Source organism: Pogona vitticeps, chromosome 6 (genome assembly GCF_051106095.1).
Source record: "Pogona vitticeps strain Pit_001003342236 chromosome 6, PviZW2.1, whole genome shotgun sequence".
Lineage (NCBI taxonomy): Eukaryota > Metazoa > Chordata > Lepidosauria > Squamata > Agamidae > Pogona > Pogona vitticeps.
The window spans coordinates 76,746,487-76,758,189 of NC_135788.1; the positions used below are offsets into that span (position 1 = coordinate 76,746,487).

Consider the following 11,703-nt stretch of genomic DNA (forward strand, 5'->3'; position numbering starts at 1 on the left):
CATAAGTTTTGTATACTTTAGTTCAATCATCAATCCTAATTGAGATGGGAGCCATGAAATCAGAAGACTGAGACTCAGAAAGGCAGCAATGAAGGAATTAGAAAAGATCATCAAATGTAAAGATGTGTCACTGGAAGCCAAGATCAAGATAATCAACTCTTTTGTATAGCTGAGACAGTAATGAAAGTTGACAGGAAAAAAAATTGATTCATTTGAAATGTGTTGGAGGAGAGCTTTCTGAATACCATGAACTGCGAGAAAGGCAAATATGTGGATCATAGATGTACAGGATATTCATATCCCTCAGGATATGAATATGAATATTGAAACCTGCAGAAACTGGACCCTATGCCCCTCCCAGAATCAGCTGTCCTAATTATAGCTCTGCACACAGTTCACACTGCTGTCATCAGTTGCATCGCACCAATCACAGAAGTAGCCGGGCCAGCCAACCACTCAATAGCTGAGCAGGAGACTCGTCATCCCGTCTTCTCACCAGAGTGGTTGGCTGTGCAGAGAGGTGGGGAAGTGCCGGCCGGGCTACTTCCACAATTGGCACAATGTGACTGATGGTGGCCGTGCGTGCTATGTAGAGAACCGTAAGGGGACCATCTGATTCTCAGGGGAGGGTCCGGTTTTCACAGGCACCTGTAGTGCCAATATTTAGACAGTGGTGCCTCGCAAGATGAATTTAATTCGTTCCGCATTTAATGTTGTCTTGCGAAAAATTCATCTTGCGAAACGTGTTTTCCCATAGGAATGGATTGAAATCTAATTAATGTGTTCCTATGGGCAGAAAAAGTCAGAACAAAGTCAAATTTGGTTTACAAAGGGTTTATTAAGTGCTCTTTAAAGCCATACATATTGTGCAGATGATTTTAAAAATTTCAGTAAAAAACTTTAACTTTTTAAACATCATAGAAAAACATTTAAAAATCAGCAAACATGAGGCAGGAACAAAAAATGGAAAACATTCATCTTGAGAAGCACGGCCATAGGAACATTTGTCTTGCGAGTCATCAACCCCATTGCCAAAACCATTTGTCTTGTGAGTTTTTTGTCCTGCGAGGCACCACTGTAGTTGTATTCTTTGAGATACGAATATGAATATCCCATTTCTAATCCTAGATCCAATCAAGCCTGAACTGCCTCTAGAGACAAAAATGTTAAAACTGAGGCTGTCCTACTTTAGGCGCATCATGAGAAGGGCAAGATTCTCTAAAAAAGATTATAATGCTGGGAAAGGTGGAAGGCAGCAGGAAAAGAGGAAGACCAAATAAGAGGTGGACTGACTCTGTAAAAGAGGCTTGAGTTTACAAGAGCTGAGCAGGGCACTTGAGGACAGGACATTTTGGAGATTGCTCATTCATAGGGTTGTCATGAGTCAGAGGTGACTTGATAGCTCATAATATCAATAGTTGTTCAGTCTCCTGCAGCAAAACAACAAGCAGTCTTATCGTACCTTATTTCATTTGTCATAAGCTCTCACAAACTGTATGCTGTTTGACTCTGAAGAAGTGGAGAAGTCCACAAATGTTAATGTCAAATAAAACTTATTGTTAATGTGAAATGTTAATGTCAAATAAGACTTATTGTTGAGATTGAGCTCTCTGGGTCAATATGTGACCTTATATTGTTGTAATTAAGAAAAAATGAAATGAAGATGCTGTATGAAAAATGACTATTGATGTAAATTGCTAACAGTGAAAATGTGTATTTATGTTTAGGTTCCATCAGTCCTAATAAAAGAAGAACATAAATTACGCAATACCTGTCCAGATGCTTCCAAGCAAAGCATGGTAAGATTTTTTGTATAGTGTATAAGTTAGGTACATCTCAGCTGACTCTTGCGATAACTGCACTTTTAAGAATCAGTGCCTTAGTTTGCCTCTTTCATTTCCTTCTGTGTTGTGCCTTTTAAAGAAGCTCATGAGAGATTTTTGCCCAAACAATGGGATAAAATTAGTTAAAGCAAATCAAGTCAAACAACATTAAGGGAATGTGGTCAGATATTATACACTTAGCTTTCAGAAACAGGTCACTGGTTCTCTTTTCTGTTAAGAGGACTGATTTTCATCTCAGGGTAACTCCTTGTTTTAGTTTTGGAAAAGTACCTAACAAATACAGCAGGACTGGACAGAAGGAATATCCGGGTTTGTTAGCCAATCTCTCATTTACAGTAGATCAGCAAACATTTCTGACTTCCGGTTACCCAATAATAATAGATTAACTCTCCTCACAGAATTGTAATATTGAAATTAATAACACTTGCTAATAAAGATGTACCTGTACTGAGGAATGTGCTTTTGTGTGAAAGGACTATGACCTCATTCACTTCTAGTGCTCAAATTCTTGTGCACAAAATTATTTAACGTCTTTTACACCATGCTCTGGTTGGAGAAACTCAGCCTGAAAAGCAAAGCAGGCCTCACAAACCTGACGTCTGCTTGTCTTTGAGTAAAAAAAGCTTTGGTAAATGCAGTCAATAAATCTTGTAATGGAACCAGGGGAGAAAAACTGATTCAAAGACCTACTCTTTTGCAGAGCTTACTTCGTAGCTGCCTGTCAGCGTAAATTACCATGCACAACAATTTTGAGCATTAAGTGGTCTTTGGTGTGTCCCAGACTATGTCATATTTAAGAATATGCTTCAGGGAAAATAATATTGGTAGTACTGTTAAACAAACAATTCCATTGCTAAATGTAGTTATCATTTTCTCTTGTGTTTTTCTGTTCAGGTTGGAGAACCCATTGGAGATAATACTAGTTCTGTTTTGGATTTTTTAAGTATGAAGCCATATTCAGATGTGTCGCTTGATATATCTATGTTAAGTTCATTAGGTAGGTGTTTTCATTAGCAGTTGAATACTGGATTTATTATTTAGTAATGTGTATATAATCTGGACCATGCAACTCAGTGATTCTCAAATGTTGGCTTTCACAAATCCTTTTAGCATTGCTGGGAGTCTCAGCAGAACCACCATTTTTCTAAAAACTAAAGACTGTAGAATTAGTCATTTGCAATTAATTTTATTGCTTAGTCTTGGCATAATCATCAAAACCTTATTATGAAAATCACAAGCTATGGGGCAAGGCCTTGTTTAATAATCTAGGACTGCTGAAATAGCCTCGATCAACAATAGAAGAAAGTTGTTGTCTGTACACTTTGCTTTCTACTCCATCCATCTACTACAGCTTCTTGTTGGCCTCTGTAGAAACAGAATGCTGCAATAGATGAGTCTGATCCAGAATGACTCTCACTCTGGTATTTCAATTTTCAGGTTCTAGATCTGATAAGTTACAGTTCTATAAATCTTAAAAACACTTAGTTCTTTATATTGATATTTAGAGGTTTTCATAATATGTAGGCTTTATTTGTAATTTTTTTATCTAATTTAACCCATGTAGAATTTTGGACAGTCAATTAATAGTGAAATGCTAAGCATGCTTACACAGAAATGCAATACAGTATTAACATAATTAGATTTATATCTAGATGAATACATAGAATTCTGGTGGTAGTTCCTTAGTTGCTAGTTATACCAAATGTATACTTACAGCACTCCATAAGCAATATTTTATTTCCAAAGAAGTAACCATGTTTATCTCAGGCTTTGGGGGGAGGACACACACAAAACATTGTAACACTTTAAATACTAACAGGTTTATTTTAGTGTTTGATTTTGTGGATCCAAATCTGTTTCTTCAGACACAGGGAGTACAAATACTGTACATGTCCATGATGGTGAGATTCTTTTCCATCTGTAGAAGCCAATAACAAAGTAACAAATGTAGCTAGTTTTTAAATTGCTACAATATTTTTAACTCACCCCCTTTTCTTTTTCTACTGAGAATTGTTATGACTAAATGTTTGCATATGTTGATATATTTAACTACAGCTGATCTCTGAGCAGATATCTCTTCTCATAGCAGGCCAGGAAAAATTGCTTTTTGGTAGCTAGCATCTGGACTAGTGTAAATGCGAAAGAGCAGCAGCATGATCCTTCTTTATTTGCTTCTTTGGGATATTGGCCATACTCTCATCCTGTGTTGTAATTCTTTGGTTTTTTCTAAGTCAAAAATGCAACCTCCAAAGAAAACTGAACTGAGGCTTTGGATTTGGGTGTAGTAAAGATAAACCTTCATTTTTTCCAAACCATACCTGTTGAAATTTCTCCCCGGTTAAGTTGCTGAATTAAATTAGATAAAATATACAGTTGTGTGTTTATATGTTTTCTATGGGACAAGGGGGGAAATCATGAAAAGGAAAGTTTGTAAGATCTTCCCTAGAACCATGGTTTAGATTTTGGCCACTCACCCACCAGTACCTCTGTGGCTGATTTTAGTTACAATAAATATGGAGAGGCAAGATGTTTAGTCACAAATCTCCACTGCCCTTTCCAGTTTGAAAATTAGTTTGTAGAATTTTACTTTGCATGTAAATATATTTTGGAGCATCTCCAATCTTCATGTATGAAGATCATTTGTAGCTTCTTCATCTACAGGAACACAGTTTCTTACTGAAAAGAAGATGAAAATAAAAAACTTAGTGTATTTTTACTGTAAACCAAAATTAATCGAGTGGGGGTAGGGGTTACAAAAGCCCTTCCAGTGTTAAGTTTTTTCCCCATCCAATTATCTAGCTTGAATTGAATGCTTGCTGTTGTTCTCAGGTAAAGTGAAGAAGGAACTTGACCATGATGACAATCACTTACACTTGGATGAAACTACAAAATTACTCCAAGATCTTCATGAGGCACAAACTGACAGAGTAGGATCCAGGCCTTCCTCCAACCTTAGTTCCCTCTCTAATGCTTCTGAAAGGGACCAGCATCATCTGGGTAAATCAGGCTGAGCTATTTTAACACGTTTTCAGTTCCGTTTTATATCGTGAGATTCTTGAGATATGCTGGTGTTATCAGCAACATCAGCACCAACAGTTTTACTTCTTGACTAGCATTTATTTGACCACTCTTCCTTTTTACAACTGTCACAAGATATGGGAAAAGTTACCTTTTCGGACTGTAGCATCTGAAATCCCACAGCCATCTTGGCAGCCTTTCACACCTTTGTATACTTCAGTGTATTACTTTAACTATATTGCCCTTTTCATGTAGTCCAAAAGTCCTTAGTACATAATGGTACATACATCAAATTCACTTCAGGATGATGAAATACTTTTACTTAAAATGTTTAATCCTTAAGGCAGTTAACAATTCAGTCACCAACAAAACTGCAGAATATAAAATTAATAAAATACAGGAAGGCTTAAACAAAATTATTTTTTGCATAAAACAGCTTAAAAGTAAATTTGCACAAGTTAACTTCACGTGTTGTGTTTGGTCCCTGATAGTCCCATAAGTGCAATACAAGCTGAGTGCTGTAGCTCTGGTGGGGGTTAGAAATGAGCAGCTTTCAATAATATTGGAGGCTCCACTAAGGCTTTCTATTCCTCTTTAACCAGATTACCTCTCTCAAGGTCCATCCCTTCCCATAAAGTATGAAAACATGAAGGCCTAGACCCTTGGAGTCTAGTACTCCTCCATATCCCCCAAGAGCTGTCTGGCTTAGCACACCATTGGCCAAAGCACACAGATTCCACAAATTATGATGTTGGAAAGAGATGCACTATTCCAGTGCTGGAGTTAGGCTCAGAAATTTGGGTATTTTGTATGCAGCCAATTCCTCTCTTTACGCTTTATGTGAATAAGTAAGCAAATCAGATGGCAACAGTGTGACATGACTTTCAGTTTCAGGGCTTCACATGTTCTAATCAAAACAAGCCAGAGTTATTAAACTGGTGAGTACCGGTTTAAAAGTAGCTTATGACTGCCTTATTTGGGTAGAATAAACCATCATTTTGGATTTGGATGTCACACTAAGGCTAAAGTGTTTGCACAAAAGAGAAGCAAAGCAAAAATAAACCAGATGTTTGCACTATAGTTTAATAAGCAGGACTTTCTTGCTTATTGTTCTGTGAGAAATCAGCTAGTGGCTTTGGTGATTTGTTTGTTTCTTCCTGAACATAAATTTGACCAAACGTTGACATTTCTGAAATAACAGTAGGAGAACATTGATATTAACTAAAATGCTGAGAGTATGAAGTTTTTTACTATTTGTCCCAAATAACATTTCTGATTTCTTTTTTTCTTCCCCCACCTTGTTTTATACAGGAAGCCCTTCTCATCTAAGTGTGGAACAACAAGAAATGGTCCATGACCCCTATGAATTTCTTCAGTCTCCAGAACCTCCAAATGCCAATAGCTAATTTCATTTAGACAGTATTTAATTTGTTTTTTAAGTATGTAACATTTTACAGAGTTCCATGAGGTAGTAAGCATTTCAATTCATCCTCATTTTTTGTATGAGGATGGTCATGTAATTATGCTTGTGGATATATTTGTAAATGTTATATGGGTGGTAAGTGTATCATGATATTTGTACCATCTCATACCATAATTTAGGGATATGTACCATAGATACGGAGAAGTGGGTGCAAATTATGTACTAATATTTAAGAGACCATATTTATTAAACACTGCAAACCAGCTGTTTATCATGCTGCCAGTCTTTAGAAATTTTGTACTTTTTATGCAACTGTAGCCACACAGGAATTTCTCTAGTTTGAATATTCCCAGTGGTTATACAGTTTTCACAACTATTGTTATATTCATGTAAACTTTTCCTCAGTTCATGTGAGGATGATTAGATGAAATTGACACTCTGGATCCTCTTAATTTTAGGTGGGGGAAAAAGTCATGGTGCTACGGAGGGACATCATCGCAAAATTAATGTGTTTATTTAAATGTTTTGTGAATACAAGTGAAGTTGTATGTGCAGAAATAGTAAAAAAATTGTTATTTTTAAATTAGGTATGTGAAATTTGACATGGAATTATTTTTTAAGCAATTGTTATTACATGTAAAGTAGAATAAGTAGTTGTTCATTAACAGTGCTGTAAATATTAATAATACTCAAATATATTCATATTCTGTTTTTTCCAGAATGCAATATGTTTGTCAGTTCTGTGAATAGTTCTAATTGAGATAGAAAAGTATTCTGTGATAACCTGCATTGTATTGTCTTTCTGAACTGTTAAGCACAATTGACAGCACAGTTAGTTAACTAAGCTAATGCTATTCAAAATTGTTTCCAAGAATTTCCAAATACTAGCAAAGAGCAGCAGCACAATGTTTGCAGTTCAACTGGGATAAGGAAAGGGCATGATACTCATCTGGCCATCTTTACTACCAACTTGACAGCATGTAACATAATTGTTAATACCACACACTTTTCTGTGAAGTGAGGGGGGCAGATTGAGGAGAACTCAGTGAGATGATGTCTCAAGATGGGGAAGGATTGAGACTAATAGAAGCACTGTGGCCAAAAGAAAAGGACTAGGCATTGTAGCTGAAGAAAAGGATGGATGTTGGGAAAGGCACCCATCCTTTTTATGGAGCACAAGAAATGCTAAGACAGAAGAAAAACATCATAAAGAATAGTGTTAAATTATGCCATGCAGTACAAAACTAATTGAAAGGCAAATTTCACATTGATTTGAATGTATTTCCCATGACTCAAATAGTACAGTATTATTGAAGAGTAGCATTAATAAATCACCTTAAAAATGGGGAATATATGCCCCCCTTCCCACTGCAGCTCCTCCATTATCCCTCACATTGCAATCCAGCAAGGGCCCTGGGAAATGGTCTTAGTGACTAAAGAAACTCTGAGAGCCTACCTAGAAGATGCATCCCCTTCTAAATCATAATTAAAGCTAACCCATTTGCTTTACAGAGGTTGGGATGCTAGAACTGCCCATCCTCCCAAGTGTGTTTTATTGCTGTTAAGTGTATGATAGTGCAAACTGCTTCTCAGTCTAACTCACTTCAGGTCTTGAGAAGATACTTTTACACTGAGTTGCCTATGTTTTCAGACTCGTTTAACTGCTAAAGCCTAATATAATTTGGGACTGCAATATCAATTCTGCTGTAAATCTACCCATACCCTCATATGAACATTTGATGTCCAGTAGGGAGGGGAGTAACGTTGGAAAGGACCTTTTTGTTGATAATTGTCAAGCTTGAACTGCACTTCCCAGTGAGAACCACCTGGCATTGATACCAGGCCAATAATTCCACTTATGCCCAAGCATTTTAATGCATCAGCTGTGTTGTATTTTATTGTCTATCATGTGACTGATGTTTTCAGTATCTTACATTATAATGATGTATAATTCAGTTGTTTAAATTTTCTATTTTTCACCACTGCTGGAAGTCATCTTGAGTCTTTTTGAAAAAGGAATTACAAGAAATCTTGCTGCTGATGGGAATGAGGGCAATGAAGAAGATGCCAAAATTCTTGATTAGCCGAAGATTGGAGAATAGAGCAAATGGTTAATCCTTCTAATTTTGAGAGTTTAGGGCCAAAGTCTCATCATGAAAGGAGGAACTCCCCAATCATTGGTCATGCCTTCCATGGAAGAGCAGGATTTTTTCTGTTGCTCTGAAGCAATCATTTTGGAGTGATGACCTACTAGGCCTTGAGCCTCAAGCAAAAGATATGGGAAGAGTAGCTGCTTTTTATCAAGCAGCATTCGACCTCTTTTCATGTGAATAAAGTTATGGGGAAAACAGATTTTTTTTGGTCACAAAAATCTTCTGGTATACAATAGCCCAAGAAAAGTTCTCCAAATAACAACTTTCCTTGTCAGTTGGTTGCCATAGCAACCCCTCTAGTTTTTACAAGCAGTGACATTCCAAAAGGGGGCAGAAGCAGCAGCGTCAGATCAGATGGAGATTATCCAATCACAGCTTCGCAATTCCAGATCCACACAGGGAGAGGAAAGATAGGCTGGATGGTCTTGGTATGTGGGAATTGTATTATAATTATAACTCAGGAAATCATTCTTAATTTAGAGACTTTTTGAGATGAGTGATTGTCTTTTGTGCTCTCCCCTCCACCCACTCTACATGCAGTTAATATCTGGTACAAATTATTGACTGAAATTGCATCTAGATTAGGCCCACCGAATCAGTGGAATTTATGGAGGCATTGGCTCCTCATAGGTTCAACAGGCCTACTCTAGTTGTGATTTAGTATTAGATTTCAGCCATTGTATTTACATTCTGCATTTCTTCCCAGGATCTCAGAACATAATTATTCCATTTTTATCTATCATATTCTTTGAAGTCCAGTGCTAGAGTGTATATTCAAATTTAAAAGGCATTATTGATTCTGTTGACCAAGGTGTTACAAAGGCTTGCTCATTAGTTGTCTACTCATAATCAAGACATATAATGACCACCTACTTCTCAATGTCTTCTTCCTTTTCCACTTCTAACTTTCCAAGGGAACAGAGGTAGGAGATACATAATATTTGTAGTTTGATTCCCAGTGTGATCACTTGGTGCAATATAATCCACATATAATTTTAACTGTATTAAGGTGAATGATTGCAGTCAGAGCCTTCAGAGTGGAACACACAAATACTGTAAAATTAAAAGATTAAAGTAATAGTCATAGTTTAATATTTATATAATACAATGGACAAAATTATTTAAAAGTTATAAATTGGGTTCAGCACGGGAAACAATTACAATAAATAATTGAAAGCTTTGTGCCCCCCTCTTCAGGTTCTGAAGTTCCCTAGGAATCTTTCACCTCAGAATGCAGGGGGGGTGGTCTCCTGCCTTCTAGTGGTAAATGTCTTTTTCTGTTAATTTTGTCTTCGCATAATGTATTCAAAATACAATAGCCTTGGTTTGATCAATTGTAGCTTGCAGTGAGAGTTCGGGCTTGACTTGACATAAAACCAGTTTGTCTTTCTAGTGATCCAAGATATCTGTAAAGCTCTCCTCCAACACCACATTTCAAATAAATCTTATTTTCTCTTCTCCAATATTGACATGTATACATAATAATGGAATACCATAGCATGGATGATCAAGCCTTGGTCTTAAGCGGCACATCCTTACAATTCTAGTCTCTTCATATATAACAGCAGAATAGAGATATTGGGATTCTTATACCTGAGTTCAAATCAGAATTGAAGATGGAAGCTTTGTTCAGGCATTCAGCTCCCAGCATTTGAGTTCCAAACACTGCAGGCTAAACATCTGAATAGAGCTGAATAGACCTATTCAGGCATTCAAAACAGGTTTAACTGAAAGTGTATGGTATAAAAAACCTGACTGGGCACCACAGAACTGTAGATGGCACAGAAGAAACTAAAAGTTCAAAAATCATTGCCAGATTTTTGGAACTTCTATATTTTTTCTGCACCATCCACAGCTCCATGGTTCCCAGCTCCTAGCTGTGGTTTTTTTTTTTAGTGAATGAATAAAGGTATCAGTCATCCTTGACTTCAGATTGTGTATAAGGACTACTCTTGATTTTTCTTTTTGAGTGTGAATACACATATGTGTGAACATCCCTACGAAGTAATGGAGTTAACCATCTCTCCTTTTACAAGACCTTTGTGAAACTTAACACCTGTCGTGTGATATTTAATATGCTATTAATGTTTAATATCCACTTAAAAAAAATATCGTAATGTCATAGATTCTTGCAGCCCAATCCATAACATGAAAGCTAAGCCTGAAATGACTCTCTTTGCTCTTGGGTAACTGACCATATTTTAAGAGGGCTTGCACTGCCAGATTTATGGATAATCCATGCTACCACACTTACTGTCTTGATTGGGCTGGGAGTCAGCTTTCCTGCTCCACAGTTGATTTTTACTTTATATGCAGCTATCAGTTGACTTTTTTATTCTCAGGGTCAGTAGCATCTGCTAAAAAAATGGCTCCGTAGCACCTGGACAAACCAACCTTCCCTAAATTTATACAATCCAGATAAGGTTATACTATGGGCACCATAATCTCCATCTAACAAGGGAAATTACTTTGTTGCCTGGATTATAGGTGTTGTAATCCTAGCTACCCAGCCATGCTTAGAAACACTAGTATAGGCAACACTGAGCTGGATGAGCCACTGGTCTCTGTCCATTAGCTACCTACTGGTCTTTCTGTTAAACTAAAATCAAAATATTAAAACTGCTAAGCATTTTAAGGGACCAAGCTATAACAGGTATTCTAGGCTATCGTGGGTGCCAAATTTTGAGAAGAATATAGTGTGAGCCTAATTGTTTAACAACAGAGTAGATATGTTCTAGATGGGCAGTATATAAATCTAATAAATAAATAAACAGCATTTTAGCTTCTCAATATCTCCATATAAAACTGATGTGAAAGAAACAGAAATGGAAGGAGGTGCTAGCAGCTTCTGTTATAACTGGACTTTTCTCTGTAAAATTTAATTCCAGAAATGTTGCACAACAAGACGAAACGACTTCCTATTGCCTACAGTTCAGAGAAGTACAAAGAACTCAAGCAAAGCACCCTTAACGAAATACATTTTGGTGTGTTTTGTTTATGTGTATGTGGTTTTGGAGAATAGGATTCTTTTTTGTATTGCATAAGGCCAATCTACATTGGTCTTGTCTGCTTGAGTGCTTTAAATGAATATATTTTGTCATAATCTTATCAAACCAAGCTGCTTTAGGGAGGTGAAGAAAACACCGTCTACTTCCTCCAAGACCCAGGAGAAACATCGCTTTACATAGAAGTGTGGTGGAAACTGTTTCCATAGCTGCAAGGAAGTCACTTGGTTATAAGGAAACTTCCTCTGCCCCCAAACGTT

The 11,703-nt window shown here is 36.9% G+C and overlaps 1 protein-coding gene across 6 annotated transcripts in view; it reads left to right on the forward strand.

Annotated features, from left to right (window-relative positions):
• The window catches only part of BRD9 (bromodomain containing 9), a 29,216-nt gene extending 20,949 nt beyond the window's left edge, over positions 1 to 8,267 (forward strand). For all 6 annotated transcript variants that reach the window (XM_020814965.3, XM_020814968.3, XM_020814969.3 and 3 more), the window contains exons 14-17: positions 1,728 to 1,799; positions 2,739 to 2,841; positions 4,674 to 4,841; positions 6,174 to 8,267. In XM_020814965.3, coding sequence (XP_020670624.2) covers positions 1,728 to 1,799; positions 2,739 to 2,841; positions 4,674 to 4,841; positions 6,174 to 6,268 — 438 coding nt within the window. In that variant the 3' untranslated portion in view covers positions 6,269 to 8,267. The remainder of the gene's footprint in view (positions 1 to 1,727; positions 1,800 to 2,738; positions 2,842 to 4,673; positions 4,842 to 6,173) is intronic.
• The last annotated feature ends 3,436 nt before the right edge of the window (positions 8,268 to 11,703 follow it).